Source organism: Rhinopithecus roxellana, chromosome 16, assembly GCF_007565055.1.
Source record: "Rhinopithecus roxellana isolate Shanxi Qingling chromosome 16, ASM756505v1, whole genome shotgun sequence".
NCBI lineage: Eukaryota > Metazoa > Chordata > Mammalia > Primates > Cercopithecidae > Rhinopithecus > Rhinopithecus roxellana.
Genome location: NC_044564.1, coordinates 13,103,212 through 13,118,958, shown reverse-complemented (window position 1 = coordinate 13,118,958; position 15,747 = coordinate 13,103,212). Strand labels below are relative to the sequence as shown.

Here is a 15,747-nt window from a genome sequence, read left to right as displayed (position 1 = left end):
CAAGACTGCAGTGAGCTGTGATTGTGCCACTGCACTGCCTGGTGACAGAGTGAGGCCCTGTCTCAAAAAGAAAAAAAAACCAAAATATGTGGACTCGGGTGATAATGACATGTCAGTGTGGGTTCATCAAGCGGAACAGCTGTACCCCCTGGTGGGGGATGTTGATAATGGGGGAGACTGGGGTGGGGCGAGGACATACGGGAAGTCTCTGTAACCTTCCTCTAATTTTGCTGTGAACCTAAAGCTGCTCTAAAAATGTATATATATAAAAAGTGGGGCCTGCCTTTCCCTCTCCCCTGCCCCCGCCCTCTCCCCCACCTCCTTCCTCTCCCTGCTGCCTGCCCTCTGCCCTCCCCTTTCCTCCTTAGGCTCTGTAAGTAACACTGCAGTGAATATCCTGGAGCACAAAGGGCCTGTCTCCCAGTTCAGAATTACCTCCTTTATTTAGAGCAGGTTCTCAGAACTAGAGTAACAGGGCAAAGGCCTGAGGCAAATGCATCTGTTCTGGGGCACCCCAGCCGCCTGCAGGCCCCGTATTCTCTGTGGCCGACTCTTCCTCCCACCCTCCCGGCCTTTCCCCAGCCTCCCTCACCCACTAGGCCTCCTGAATTGCTGGGCACCTGCCGTAGTCGACAGACAGAGGGACAGACATGGCTCTGCAGGTCCACTCAGTCCCTGGCACCGGCCACAGGGGTGGCAGAGCAGGGGTGCGGTTGGTGTGGGAAGCACAGGCACCAAGTCTCCTGGGGCGCTGTTGGCTGGGCAGGCTCTGGCTGCCCCCACCCTGTCCCTATCACAGCAGAGTGCTGTGCGGTGACTGGAGCTGCCACTGAGTGTCTCGGTGAGGGTGACCTCACACTGGCTGAGCTTAAAGGCCCCATCAGAAGACTTTGTTTGTGGTATTCTTTCACTTCTCATAGCCTTTCCTGGCTCCGGGAGTAACAGGTGTTCACAGAAAATGCGAGTGGCCTCCTCCTCCTCCACGACCTCACACCTTATCCCTTCCCTCCCGCTGGCCTCTTTCCCTCCCCTTCTGTCACTGCCTGGGTGTGCCTGGGGGCCTTGACTGGGCCCTTTCTTTCCTCAGGGAACCCCTCAAGGTTGGGCTAGATGCCCCCCCAACCCTCCCACCCACACCATGGTCCCCCTGAGCCTCTAGTCCTCCCTCCCAGGACACATCAGGCTGGATGGTAACATCTCCCCACCCTTGAGTGGGACTGCCTTGTGCTGCTCTGGGACCCACACCCAGCTTGGACTGCCCGCACCACAGGCCCCAGGAAAAGCTTGTACAGATAAGGTCAATCACATGAGTTGGGGGCCCACAGTATGCCGCCCTCTCTGTCCCAGAATTCATGGGCTCGGTCCCCTGTGAAGCTCCTTTGGGGACCTAGGGAACAGGCAGTGCATGGAGACAAAGTATGCCCTTTTCTCTGACAGTGACACCAAGCCCTGTGAACAAACCAGAAGGCAGAGCACTGTGCACCCTGCCCGGCCCCACCACCCCCTTTGCCACCTGCCTCTGCTCCCAGATAAGCAGTAACCTGCACAGGTGCACCGTGGGTTTTGGGAAAATTGGATCTCCCTGCACCAGAGGGGGTGGAGGGGAGGGGGTGTCTGCGACCTCATGAACAAGCATATGACCTTGGCTCTGGCTCCATAAATACCCGAGGCCCAGCGGGAGGGCCACCCAGAGGCTAACGCACACCATGGGGCGCCTGCAACTGGTTGTCTTGGGCCTCGCCTGCTGCTGGGCAGTGGCCAGTGCCACGAAGGTAAGAGCTCAGCAGAGGGGCAGGTCCTGCTCTCCTCCCCTCACTCACATCTGGAAACTTCGGACCAGGCTGAGAAAGAGAGCCCAGCGCGGTTCCCGGGCGCTCATGCTCATTTCTATGGGGACAGGGGCCTGGTAAAACGCAGGATGCCCAATTCCATTTGAATTTCTGATAAACTGCCAAGAACTGCTGTGTAAGTATGTCCCATGCAATATTTAAAACTCACTTACATGGGCCGGGCGCGGTGGCTCACGCTTGTAATCCCAGCACTTTGGGAGGCCCAGGTGGGTGGATCACTTGAGGTCAGGAGTTGGAGACCAGCCTGCCCAACATGGTGAAATCCCATCTCTACTAAAAATACAAATGTTAGTTGCGCATGGTGGTGGGTGCCTGTAATGCCGGCTACTTGGGAGTCTGAGGCAGGAGAATTGCTTCAAGCTGGGAGGTGGAGGTTGCAGTGAGCTGAGATCACGCCACTGCACTCCAGCCTGGGTGACAGAGCGAGACTCTGTCTCGAAAGTATAAAAGAAAAAAAAATGAAACATACTAAAAAAACAATTCGCTGTTTACCTGAAATGCAAATGTAATTGGGCCTCTTGAATTTGCATTTGCTCAGCTTGGTGATCCCACCTACCAAGCTCTGATGGCGACACTGTCCCCGTTTTACAGAAGGGGAAGCAGGCCAGGGGCAGGGAGTGTGGAGAGCAGGCACACGGGGAGGAGAGAGGCAGGCAGGCCATTTGCCCAGCATCGCACAGCTGCTACCTCCTACTCCTGAGCAGGAACCTGAGAGCTGGGCTATTCCACACCGGGTCCGGGTCCCTTCAGAGGAAGAGCCGGTAGGCAGGAGCTCTCTCAAGCATCCATAAAATCCGCCCTCTCTGCCTGTGAGGGGGAAGCCACAGAAACCCCAAGCCCTGCAGGAAGCCAGTGTCAGTGCCTGGCCCAGTCCCTGCCCCCAGCAGGACTCACACAGGGGACCGCAAATGCTGACCACACTGTTCTTGTGCCTGCTCTCTCAGGCCCTGGGAACTCCTCTCTCCACCCCACTGCCTGCTCTCCACACTCTCTGGCCCTGGGACCTGGAGGTTTGGGCAATGGTCCTGGGCTCCTGACTCAAAGGAGAGGTCATCCTCTTCTTGGGCGAGCTCTTCTTGGGGTGCTGAGAGGCCTTCGGCAGGTCAGCAAGACCCCTCCCCATTCCCCCACCCTGAGGCCCTCAGGCCTGTCTCAATTGCACAGGAACACTTCTGCCAGGTGACTTCTCTACACCGCCTCCCAGAGGTGGGGCGGGGCTGGGGGGAGCTGGCACGAGGAGACACGGATGCCTGGCAGGGGTTACCCACGATGTCTGCAGGTGTTGCCTCTGGCTCCTTCCCTCCAGTTCCAACCACCCCATTCTACCACCCCGGTGTGACAGGGGCCCATCAGCCTAGAATTCAGAGGGCTGCTGGGACCCTGGCTGGACCTGAGGGTGTAGGGCCACCCTGCCCTTCTCCACCTGAAACCTGGCACAGGTGAGAGCCAGCAAGCAACCACCTGCTCCCACCACGCACCACGTGCGGGAGGAGCTGCTGCCCAAGATGGAAAGGAGGTGGCACTGGGCAGACAGTTGCCTCTCAACAGGGTGACTTCAAGCCCAAAAGCTACCCAGTCTCAGTTCCCTCAGGGACAGAGGGTGGACGAGCACCAACCTCCAGGCCCCTTGTGGGGATGGACAGCTTGGTGCACAGAGGCAGTTCTCATGGCACAGGGAAGCGTGGTGGAGGTTGGGGGGGTCCCTGGGGGGGTTCTTTACCATCAGGGGGCACAGGAGCTGTGGGGACTTGGGTATGGGGACATCGACTTTGTGCCCAGCCAGTTAGGCCCTGTGCAGGGAGACAGGAGGAGGGAAATGCAGACCCCACCCCTCAGGAAGGAGGAAGGTTGATGTGAAACATCCCAGGTACACTGAGCATTGGGTGCACTCCTGCCTGAGCTCCTGCCTGTCGCTCATCCTCCACATGGGCATGGGGAAACAGGATTGGAGTCAAAACTGGGCGGCCACAGCCTGAACCCAAACCTCCATCCCACCTCTTGGCAGGCTTCACGCCCCCAGGGATAAGGAGGGGAAGAGGAATCCTCAAGCTCTGAGCAGTGCGGGGCAGAGGGTGCTGTCTGGGTCTCCTGGGCAGAGCTGTCCTGCTTTGAAGCTGTCTTTATCTCTGGGCACCCAGTATCGGCTTGCCTTGCCCGCTCTGGATTCAGGCCGATGGGGCCTGAGCCTGCCTGACCCTGCCCATGTCTCCCTCCCAGCTGGGCGCCGTGTACACAGAAGGTGGGTTCGTGGAAGGCGTCAATAAGAAGGTCGGCCTCTTGGGTGACTCTGTGGACATCTTCAAGGGCATCCCCTTCGCGGCTCCCACCAAGGCCCTGGAGAACCCCCAGCCACACCCCGGCTGGCAAGGTAGGAGTGGATAGTGCCAGACTGGCCCTGTGGTGGGGCTGGTGAGGGCGACTGCCTTCCTCATGCCAATTCCTCCTGCCACCTGCAGGGACCCTGAAGGCCAAGTCCTTCAAGAAGAGATGCCTGCAGGCCACCATCACCCAGGACAGCACCTACGGGGATGAAGACTGCCTGTACCTCAACATCTGGGTGCCCCAGGACAGGAAGCAAGGTCTGCCTGCCCCCTGCTCCCCAAGGGAAGTTCCCACGCAGCCAGATCCCCGGATCTGCTCCTGGCTTGAGTGTGGGGGCTGCAAAGCTGAACTTCCATGCAATCCCGTAGAGGCGGAGAGGGGAGCGCCCGTGCCAGTCCCCCAGCCTGGGGCAGGGCCACGCCTTGGAGCGCCTCCCTGTCTCGGCCCCAGGCACCTGCTGCACACGGACAGGGGACAAGCTGGGGAGAGGGCCAGGCAGGGCGTCTGGGGTCACCGGCTGCTCCCCCATCTCAGTCTCCCGGGACCTGCCCGTTATGATCTGGATCTATGGAGGCGCCTTCCTCATGGGGTCCGGCCACGGGGCCAACTTCCTCAGCAACTACTTGTATGACGGCGAGGAGATTGCCACACGCGGAAACGTCATCGTGGTCACCTTCAACTACCGCGTCGGCCCCCTTGGGTTCCTCAGCACTGGGGATGCCAACCTGCCAGGTGCGTGGGCTCCTTCAGGCCTGAGGTGGGGCGGCCAGCGTGCTGAGCCCAGTAGGGGGATGCTTCTCAGCGCCCCTCACCCCAAACAACCAGTAGACGTCCACAGAAAGACCCAGAAGCTGGAGTAGGATCACAAGAAGCAGGAGGCCCTTAGCAGCCATAGCAAAATTAAAGATGCTGCGGAGGCCAGGTGAGGTGGCTCGTGCCTGTAATCCCAACGCTTTAGGAGGCTGACACAGGTGGATCACTTGAGCGCAGACGTTCAAGACCAGCCTGGGAATCACAGGGAGACCCCCATCTCTACAAAAAAATAAAAAATTAGCTGGGGACCAGGCGCGGTGGCTCACCCCTGTAATCCCAGCACGTTGGGAGCCCAAGGCAGGTGAATCACCTGAGGTCAGGAGTTCGAGACCAGCCTGACCAACATGGAGGAACCTCTTCTCTACTAAAAATACAAAATGAGCCGGGTGTGGTGGCGCTTGCCTGTAATCCCAGCTACTCAGGAGGCTGAGACAGGAGAATCGCTTGAACTCAGGAGGTGGAGGTTGCGGTGATCTGACATCGCGCCACTGCACTCCAGCCTGGGCAACAAGAGCAAAATCCCATCTCAAAAAAAAAAAAAAAATTAGCCGGACATGGTCGCTCATCCCTCTGGTCTCAGCTACCTGGGAGGCAGAGGCGGAAGGATCACTTGAGCCCAGGGATTCGAGGCTGCAGTGAACCGTGGTCGTGCCACTGCGCTCCAGCCTGGGTGGCAGTGAGGCCCCATCTCAAATGTAAAAGAGGCTATGGGACAGACAGGCAAACAGGCTGAAGCTGAGAGAGAAACCAGGAGAGCAGAGCCGAGTGAGAGACACAGAACGATACCTTGAGGCTGTGGACGCAGCTGTGGACGCAGAAGTGGCAGGACACAGACAAGAGGGACTGGGGCAGGGGCGGGAGAGGTGCACGGGCCTGACCATCCTGCTCCCCACAAACACCACCCCCTCCAGCACCCCACTGACCCCACCTCCTGGGGACCCACCCCCTTCAGCGCCCCACCCAACCCAGCTTCTTAGGTACCCGCTATTTGCCAACCACGGCTCTGCCGTGGCCCCAAGTCTGTTGAGGGCATTTCTGCCCCACCCACGATGGTCTCCCTTGCAGGCCAGGCCTGGGCCACTGGTCTCTAGCACCCTCTCCCCTGCCATGCCCGCAGGTAACTATGGCCTTCGGGATCAGCACATGGCCATTGCTTGGGTGAAGAGGAATATCGCGGCCTTCGGGGGGGACCCCAGCAACATCACGCTCTTTGGGGAGTCTGCTGGAGGTGCCAGCGTCTCTCTGCAGGTCTGGGGATCCCCGTGGGGAGGGCCTGCTCCACAGGTTGGGAGGAAGCTCAAAAGGGAAGGGGAGGTGGGAGGAGGAGCATGGAGCTGGGGCTGTGGTGCTGGGGTGTCCTTGGCCCAGCCTGGGGTGGGTGGAGTGGGGAGCGGCCTTGGTGACAGGATCTCTGGCTGTTGTAGACCCTCTCCCCCTACAACAAGGGCCTCATCCGGCGAGCCATCAGCCAGAGCGGTGTGGCCGTGAGCCCCTGGGTCATCCAGAAAAACCCAGTCTTCTGGGCCAAAAAGGTAAACGGAGGAGGGCAGGGCTGGGTAGCGTGGGGGTGGAATTGATACCCGGGTGGGGGCCGTCCTTATTTCCATTCTTTATCCTGGACCCTGTCCTTACCTTCAAATGTTTCGGAGCCCTGAGCACTGGCCTCACCTACCTGCCGGCCTTGCTCCTGCCGTCAGGTGGCTGAGAAGGTGGGTTGCCCTGTGGACGACACCGCCAGGATGGCCAAGTGTCTAAAGATTACTGACCCCCGAGCCCTGACGCTGGCCTATAAGTTGCCGCTGGCAGGCATAGAGTGTGAGTAGCTGCTCGGGTTGGCGCATGGGGTCTCGAGGTGGGGGTTGTGGGGGTACTGCCAGGAAGTACTCTGGAGAAGAGAAGAAGGTGCCAGAGCTGTGGTCTGGTCCTGTTGCCATCAAACTGGTGACTCCCCTCAAAGGCCCCAGCTGTAAGGGAGAAGGGAAGCCATTTCTTTTTTTTTTTTTTTTTTTTTTTTGAGATGGAGTCTCACTGTTGCCCAGACTGAAGTGCAGTGTCAGGATCTCAGCTCATTGCAACCTCTGCCTCCTGGGTTCAAGTGATTCTCCTGACTCAGCCTCCCGTGTAGCTGGGACTACAGGCACATGCCACCATGCCCAGCTCTTTTTGTTGTATGTTTAGTAGGGATGGAGTTTCACCGTGTTAGCTAGGATGGTCTTGCTCTTGGGACCTCGTGATCCGCCCGCCTTGGCCTCCCAAAGTGCTGGGATTACAGGTGTGAGCCACCGTGCCCAGCAATTTTTGTATTTTTAGCAGAGACAGGGTTTCACCATGTTGGCCAGGCTCGTCTCAAACTCCTGACCTCAGGTGATCCGCCCGCCTCAGCCTCCCAAAGTGCTGAGATTACAGGTGTGAGCCACCGTGCTCGGCCCCTTCTTTCTTCTTATCTCCCATGAGTTACAGACTCCCCCTTTGAGAAGCTGATGAACATTGGGGCCCCTCCCCAACCTCATGCGTTCATATGCAGTCATTTGCATACAATTTTAGGGAGATCCATAGACCCCAGACCAAGAGCCTTTGTGCTAGATGACAGTTCATGCATTCATTCATTCAGCAAACATTTACTGAACTGTAGCACTGGGGCCTCCAGCTCCACTATTCTGTACCCCAGGAAGGCCTGAGGACCCCTTCCACAAACACCTGTGCATGGCCGCCACACCAGCTTGCTAGGCTAACGCTCTCCCTTGCACATTCTTCTATGGCAACGTGCCATGAAGCCAAGTCATCTGCATGTTTACCTGACATGAGCTCAACTGCACTGGCTGGACATGCCCAAACAAAGCAAGCCGCACAGCCCCGCTGGAAGCAAATCCCACTGTGCTGGGCCCAGTGACAGCCGGGCCCCGCCTGCCTCAGCAGCCACAGGGTCCTCTAGGGGCCAGTCCGGGGGTCTGCAGGGCAATGCAGACCTCGCACCATTTTTAGCTAATGGAGTGGACCCCGGCCCTGAGAGAGGGAGCTCCTTCTCCATCAGTTCCCTCAGCGGCTTCTAAGTTTCCTCCTTCCTGATTCAGGCCCAGCAAAGAGAGAGAGGAGAGGGAGGGGCTGCCGCTGAAGAGGACAGATCTGGCCCTAGACAGTGGCTGTCAGCCTGGGGACGTGTGGCAGGGCCTGGAGACGTTTGTGATTGTCACGGCTGGGGAGGGGGTTGCTCCTGGCACCTTGTGGGTTGAGGCCGGGGATGCTCTAAACATCCTACAAGGCACAGGATGCCCCGATGGTACAGAATCAACCCAGCCCCAAGTGTCCCTAGATCAGAGAAGGGAGGAAATAGCCAACTCCAGCCCTGAGAGGCAAAGGGTGGCTCAGGGGACACTGGAAGGTACAAGAACCTCCTGGCTCTCCCACCCAGACCCCGTGCTACACTATCTGGGCTTCATCCCTGTCATTGATGGAGACTTCATCCCCGATGACCCCATCAACCTGTACGCCAATGCCGCCGACATCGACTATATAGCAGGCACCAATAACATGGACGGCCACCTCTTCGCCGGCGTCGACATGCCTGCCATCAACAAGGGCAACAAGGAAGTCACGGGGTAAGCAGGGGGCACAGGACCCAGGGGCGACCCGTGCTGGAGGGCGGCCAGGAAGGCACTAGTGAGGGGGCCAGCCTGGAGGAGGAAGGCACTGAGTGGAGGATTGGGAGTGAGGAAGTTAGCACCGGTCGGGGTGGGTACGCACAGGGGGAGTGTCAGCGTCTCCTTGATCCCCGCAGGGAGGACTTCTACAAGCTGGTCAGTGGGCTCACAATGACCAAGGGAGTCAGAGGTGCCAAAACTACCTTTGATGTCTACACTGAGTCCTGGGCCCAGGACCCATCCCAGGAGAACAAGAAGAAGACTGTGGTGGACTTTGAGACCGATATCCTCTTCCTGGTGCCCACCGAGATTGCCGTGGCCCAGCACAGAGCCAATGCCAAGTGAGGATCTGGGCAGGGGATGGCTCCTGGGGGCCTTCCTGGGGTGCTGCACCTGCCAGCCGAGGCCTCGCTGTGGGTGGCGCTCAGGTGTCTGGGTTGACTGGGAAAGTGGTGCTTGAGTCTCCACCTGTGCCTGCCTCATCTGCTTTGCTGAGGCCTGGCAAGACTTGAGGGCCTCTTTTTACCTCCCAGCCTATAGGGGTTTACGAACCCTATGATCCTCTGCCCTGCTTAGCCCTGCACCCCATGGTCCTTCCCACTGGAGAGTTCTTGAGCTACCTTCCATCCCCCACACTGTGGGGACTGAGACAACACTGGTCAATGGTTTCTATCCACTGACTCTTATGGGCCTCAACTTTGCCAATTTACAAGACAGTTTCAGCCCACAGCCAGATTAAAAATCTTCATGTAATAATAGCCAATTACAATGAAAAATAAGGCCAGACACAGTAGCTCACGCCTGTAATCCCAGCACTTTGGGAGGTCAAGGTGGGAGGATCACTTGAGGTCAGGAGTTGGAGACCAGCCCGGCCAACATGGCAAAACCCCCCCATCTCTACTAAAAATACAAAAATCAGCCAGGCGTGGTGGTGCACACCTATAATCCCAGCTACTCAGGAGGCTGAGGCAGGGGAATTGATTGACCCAGGGAGGTGGGGGTTGCAGTGAGCCGAGATTACGCCACTGCACTCCAGCAGGGGCAACAGAGTGGGACTATGTCTCGAATAAATGAGTAAATAAATAATAAAAGTAAAAAATAAGTTAGGAATACGAAAAAGATAGGAAGATAAAAGGATACCGAGAAGTCTAGGATGAAAGCTTTGCAGCAACTAAGCAATACACTTAGCTGTGAGCCTCTTTTCACTGAAGGCAAAAAGGGAAACAGTTGAGGGCCCATACCTTGTCCAATCTAATTGAAGAACGCACATTCACTTGGAGAGCAAAATATTTCTTTTTTTTTTTTTTTTGAGACAGAGTCTCGCTCTATCGCCCAGGCTGGAGCGCAGTGGCCCGATCTCAGCTTACTGCAAGCTCCGCCTCCCGGGTTTACGCCATTCTCCTGCCTCAGCCTCCCGAGTAGCTGGGACTACAGGCGCCCGCCACCTCGCCCGGCTAGTTTTTTGTATTTTTTAGTAGAGACGGGGTTTCACCGTGTTAGCCAGGATGGTCTCGATCTCCTGACCTCGTGATCCGCCCATCTCGGCCTCCCAAAGTGCTGGGATTACAGGCTTGAGCCACCGCGCCCGGCCGAGCAAACTATTTCTTGATATTGAATTCTAGAAGGAAGGTCCCTAACAAGGTTTTGTGGAGGTGAAGTATAAACTCAACAGAAATGGCAGAACCCATGAATCCATGGATTTGGTTCTCAGCTTTCCCTCTCCTGGGTCTGAGAAGCCCCATCGCTTCATGTGAATCCCCCAGACCCTTCCCTGCCCGCTGCCCAGGACCTCCCTCCAGGGCCAGTCTGTGGGCTGGGCGGTCCCTGGTAGGCACCCTGCGTACTTGGGTGGTCTCTCCCCTCCAGGAGTGCCAAGACCTACAGCTACCTGTTTTCCCATCCCTCTCGGATGCCCATCTACCCCAAATGGATGGGGGCAGACCATGCGGATGACATCCAGTACGTTTTTGGGAAGCCCTTCGCCACCCCGCTGGGCTACCGGGCCCAAGACAGGACAGTCTCCAAGGCTATGATCGCCTACTGGACCAACTTTGCCAAAACGGGGTAAGGCATGGGTTGAGAGCAGGGCAGAGGGCCGCAGCAGAGAAGGGCCTCCCACCACGAGGCCCTGTTCCCTCACTTGCCAGCGGAGGGACTTTGGGCAAGTCACTCGACCTCCCCCTGCATCAGAATCCATGTGTGTTTACGAGGATAAGAGCTACTGGCAGAGTCCCAAGCCCGCGCACGTGCACAGCCTGTGTCCCGTATGCAGTGAGAGGCCACGGTGCCCAGGGCCAGCTCAGAGAACGGAGATGGCTCAGGCAGGCGGGTGCAGAGCAGGGCTTCAGCCCCCTGGGAGTCCTCAGCCCCTGCACAGCCTCTTCTCACTCTGCAGGGACCCCAACATGGGCCACTCGGCTGTGCCCACACACTGGGAACCCTACACCTCGGAAAATGGCAGCTACCTGGAGATCACTAAGAAGATGGATGGCAGCTCCATGAAGCAGGGCCTGAGAACCAACTTCGTGCGCTACTGGACCCTCACCTATGTGGCGATGCCCACGGTGACTGACCAGGAGGCCACCCCCGTGCCCCCCACAGGTGACTCCGAGGCCACTCCTGTGCCACCCACAGGTGACTCCGAGGCCGCCCCCGTGCCCCCAACGGGTGACTCCGAGGCCGCCCCCGTGCCCCCAACGGGTGACTCCGCGGCCGTCCCCGTGCCCCCAACGGGTGACTCCGCGGCCGCCCCCGTGCCCCCAACGGGTGACTCCGAGGCCGCCCCAGTGCCCCCAACGGGGGACTCCGAGGCCGCCCCAGTGCCCCCAACGGGTGACTCCGTGGCCGCCCCCGTGCCCCCAACGGGGGACTCCGAGGCCGCCCCCGTGCCCCCAACGGGGGATTCCGAGGCCGTCCCCGTGCCCCCAGCGGGTGACTCCGAGGCCACCCCCGTACACCCAACTGGTGACTCTGAGGCCGCCCCTGTGCCCCCCCCAGATGACTCCAAGGGAGCTCAGATGCCTGTAGTCATTAGTTTCTAGTGTCCCATGAGCCTTGGTGTTAAGAGGCCGCAAGGGTGGGACCCCAGGGGCTCCCCTCCCGTCTTTAGCTCTTCCTGAATAAAACCTCATTTCCCTGTCTGGCGTCTTTCTTTGCTCCCAAGGCTAAGCTGCGGGATCTGTCTGTCAGTTGCAGGCTTGCTTTTTCATGCCCAGCTCGTCTGTCTTTGGCCAGAGGCGGCCTCAGGTTGGTCTCTGTCGTCCTTTGACACAACCCTTGGTTCTTGGGCACCTTCTTTACTTACAGCCACCACGATGCTGCAGACTCCAGCCCCTCCCTGGCATTTCCTGCCAGGGACCTGGGCCAACCATTTTCCCAGGGCGCACTCCTTCGTCAGTGTCAACATGCTGTTTAGAGACCCCAATCTGGTCACCAGGGGTGGTGCTTGTTCCTGGGATTTCTTTACTGCTAGGGTTTTGGAAGACACAGAGCCAGGAAATAAGTATTTTTTTTAACCAATAGAAAAAAAATAAAGTATGAGGCCGGGCACAGTAGCTCATGCCTGTATTCCTAGCACTTTGGGAGGCCGAGGCAGGAGGATCACTTGAGGTCAGGAGTTCGAAACTAGCCTGGCCAACATGGTGAAACCCCATCTCTACTAAAAATACAAAAAATTAGCCAGGTGTGGTGGCGCGCACCTGAGGTCCCAGCTGAGGGAGAAGAATCGCTTGAGCTCGGGAGGCGGAGGTTGCAGTGAGCTGAGATCGCACCAGTGCACTCCAGCCTGGGCGACAGAGCAAGACACGATCTCAAATAATAATAATAATAATAAAAGTATGAATTCATGCAGGCATTTCCCAGTTGTAAGATTGTCAGGTTTTACTTCTCTGAGTTTACACCTGTTTCTTTTTCTGCCGATGCTGAAAGTCTGGGTTCCTGACAGCACCAGCATCATTGTGTTCTTTTTCCTGTAACATACATACGCTAGTTTTTACATATAAGATATTGCAATCAATCCTATAAGTTATATTTAAAGTACATGAATTTAAATAACGTTATAAATTATATAAAGTAATATATGATCAAATATTAAGACTACTAAGGATCATTTAAGATCGATTTGCTCATTCTCCTTAAATTCTCCCACAGAATAAACAATTGTGCCTCCAGGTCCTTTGAGTAACACTATGGTTAGGTCATCTACCGATACACAGTCAGTTAGAACTTTGGGGTTTTTTAATATGCAGATATAGAAACTGACCTACGACTTTTTTTTTCTTTCTTTTTTTGAGACAGAGTTAGCTCTTATCACCCAGGCTGGGGTCCAGTGGCCGGATCTTTTTTTTTTTTTTTTGAGACGGAGTCTCACTCTGTCGCCCAGGCTGGAGTGCGGTGGCGTGATCCCAGCTCACTGCAAGCTCCGCCTCCCGGGTTTACGCCATCCTCCTGCCTCAGCCTCCCGAGTAGCTGGGACTACAGGCGCCCACCACCTCGCCCGGCTAGTTTTTTGTATTTTTTAGTAGAGACGGGGTTTCACCATGTTAGCCAGGATAGTCTCGATCTCCTGACCTCGTGATCCGCCCGCCTCGGCCTCCCAAAGTGCTGGGATTACTGGCGTGAGCCACTGCGGCTGGCCTAATTTTTATATTTTTAATAGAGACAGGATTTCACCATGTTGGCCAGGCTGGTCTGGATTTCCCTGTCCCCGCCACAGGTGACTCTGAGTCTGCCCCCGTGCCCGCAATGGGTGACTCTCAGGACGCCCCTGTGCCCCTCACAAGTGACTCTGAGGCCGCCCCTGTGCCCACCTTGGGTGACTCCAAGGGAGCTCAGATGCCTGTAGTCATTGGCTTCTAGCGTCCCACGAGCCTTGGTCTCAAGAGGCCGCAAGGGTGGGACCCCAGGGGCTCCCCTCCCGTCTTTAGCTCTTCCTGAATAAAACCTCATTTCCCTGTCTGGCGTCTTTTTTTGCTCCCAGGGCTAAGCTGCAGGAAGGAGTGGCCCTCAGTTACCCTTACAGCACCAGGTGGGGGCCCAACCTGTGACCCCATCATCTCGCACAATCCCCAGACTCCCAGAAGTCGATGGTGGCATCCTCACTTTCTAGTGGAGGAGGCGGGCCCAGGGAAGTTGATTGGCAGGCCCAGGAGTGGGAGTCAGGCACAGGTCACTCCAGAGCCTGCCCTTCCCTGAATGGAACCAGGCTGCTGGCTCCCAGGGGCTAGATTCTGTCCCAAATGGTGGGAGGGCCTGGTGGCAGCTGCAGTCAGAGAGGGAGGTTGTGGCCTCCTCTGGACTAGGAGAGCCCAGCCACACCCACATCCTCTGGGTGCAGGGAGTAAAGTCTGTGTTCTGACTGGGGTCTTGGGAACCCACCTGGGAAAAGAAGGGGATTCTGCTCCTCCAGCCGGATCCAAGTCAAAGAAAGAATCACACATCACTCCAGAAGGTTGGAAGCAGAGGATGGGGAGGGTGCTGGGCAGTAGGCGCTGGGTGGTGGGCCTCTGGGGTGGGGGGGTGCCCAATGGCTCTGGCAGAGTTGACAGGGCAAGGGGCAGAGGGAGAAGGCAGAGTCAGGAAGCACTCCTGCCTCTGCTGGCTCCAAGCCCAGGCACATCACCGAGCAGCTGGCCAGCCTGACCTCACCATGGCCTTCTGAGCTGGGTACTGTGCACACTCTCATTTTAGACGTTTATAGATATTCAGAGGAAAATGAGGCCCTGAGAGGGCATCACGTGCCCAAGGTCACTCAGAGCAAGGATTTGAACCCAGAAACCTGACTCCAAAGCCAGTTCTCAACAACGTGGGAGGTCTTCTTCCCCAGTCCTCATCCACCTTCTAAGCAGGCACTGTGGGGCAGGGTGGGGCTCAGATGAGAGAAGATTCTGGAATCCTGAGCAACTTTGCCTGGAAGGGCTCCATGGTGGAGGGCAGCAGCACCCAGGGACCAACTAGCCACTCTCTCTGTCCCTCCAGCCTACAGGTGGGAGAATAAGTCTCAGGGCCGACAAGTCCCGCAGCCTCATGCAGCAGAGCTGAGCCGGGATGAACCCTGTACCCCGGAGAGGCAGGGGACACCCTGGCTGGCTGTGACTACTTTGGCCACCTGGTCTTCCTGGGTTGGTTGAGGGGTCTTTGGTGTAAAAAGGGGACTCCCTGTCAAAGACTGAGATGGAACTGCCCGGCCATGTGGGCCTCTCCCAGCGACTGTCCCTGTTCTCTTGGGCAACAGAAGCCCGAGGATACAATGATGTGCCCCTTCCTTGGCTGCACTGGTATCCACAGGGATTATTGTGTTTTTACCTGTGGGGTCAGCTCTCAGGAGCCTCCAGCACTGTGGGAGAAATCCCTGGGACTCGAGTGCCTCTTCCCAGCCCTCAGGACTGGCACCTGTCTCTTGTTGAGAGAAAGCACAGTCATGCCTGTCATTCAGAAAATCACATCCTTGGATGACCAGGCCACGTCAGAAGGGATGGGCTGCGGGGATCCAGGTGCGTTCCACCTCTGGGCTGCACCCACCTTGCCTCGGCTTTGGTTTGAATGCTTGTCCCCGCCAAAACTCATGCTGAAATTTAATCCCCAATGTGGCAGTATTGAGAGGTGCTGCCTTTAAGAGATGATTGGATCATGAGGGCCCTGCCCCTGTAAATGGATTCATCCATTCATGGATTCATGGTTAATGGGTCATCATGGGAGGGTAGCTGGTGGCTTTGTAAGAGGAAGAGAGACTAGAGCTAGCATGTGAGCAGGCTCAGCATCCTCACCATGTGATGCCCAGTACCGCCTCGGGACACCAAGTCCTCACCAGCAAGGCCCTCACCGGATGCAGCCTCTCTGAGGCAGGAAGAGAGGGAATTAGGGAAGCCAAGGGTTAGGGCGGAAGCAACGGAACAGCAGGTGCAGTCAGTTCACATAAGCCAGAGAACAGCAGGTGCAGCCAGTTCACATAAGCCGGAGAACAGCAGGTGCAGCCAGTTCACATAAGCCAGAGAACAGCAGGTGCAGCCAGTTCTAGGCAGGATTGGGGAGCACACAGGCCACATCCTCACTCCTGTGATAACAAGTCAGGAGCTTCCACTTCAGCCTCTGATTGACTGTGGGCCAACCCACTTCAGCCTTTGATT

At 57.1% G+C, this 15,747-nt stretch overlaps 2 protein-coding genes across 2 annotated transcripts; one reads left to right on the top strand and one right to left on the bottom strand.

Annotated features, from left to right (window-relative positions):
- Positions 1–463: 463 nt before the first annotated feature.
- On the bottom strand, positions 464–1,354 carry LOC104669789. Its single transcript, XM_010372877.1, is given in 5 exon segments — positions 464–552; positions 555–615; positions 617–738; positions 741–1,077; positions 1,244–1,354. Coding segments are annotated over 5 exon segments (720 nt in total).
- Positions 1,355–1,681: 327 nt separating this feature from the next.
- On the top strand, positions 1,682–11,763 carry CEL (carboxyl ester lipase). The gene is made up of 11 exons (XM_010372814.2): positions 1,682–1,772; positions 4,068–4,218; positions 4,307–4,429; positions 4,707–4,904; positions 6,103–6,233; positions 6,410–6,517; positions 6,683–6,800; positions 8,395–8,581; positions 8,761–8,964; positions 10,490–10,687; positions 11,019–11,763. Exons 1-11 carry the CDS (start codon positions 1,707–1,709, stop codon positions 11,662–11,664), a joined length of 2,130 nt encoding a protein of 709 aa, XP_010371116.2. The 5' UTR covers positions 1,682–1,706; the 3' UTR covers positions 11,665–11,763.
- Positions 11,764–15,747: the final 3,984 nt, after the last annotated feature.

Bases quoted from the DNA above. Each gene is read 5' to 3' on its own strand.
- CEL (XM_010372814.2), top strand. From the start codon at position 1,707: ATGGGGCGCCTGCAACTGGTTGTCTTGGGCCTCGCCTGCTGCTGGGCA. The intron at 4,430-4,706 runs GTCTGCCTGCCC...CCCCCATCTCAG, and splicing joins GCCCCAGGACAGGAAGCAAG to TCTCCCGGGACCTGCCCGTT. The intron at 6,234-6,409 runs GTCTGGGGATCC...TGGCTGTTGTAG, and splicing joins GTGCCAGCGTCTCTCTGCAG to ACCCTCTCCCCCTACAACAA.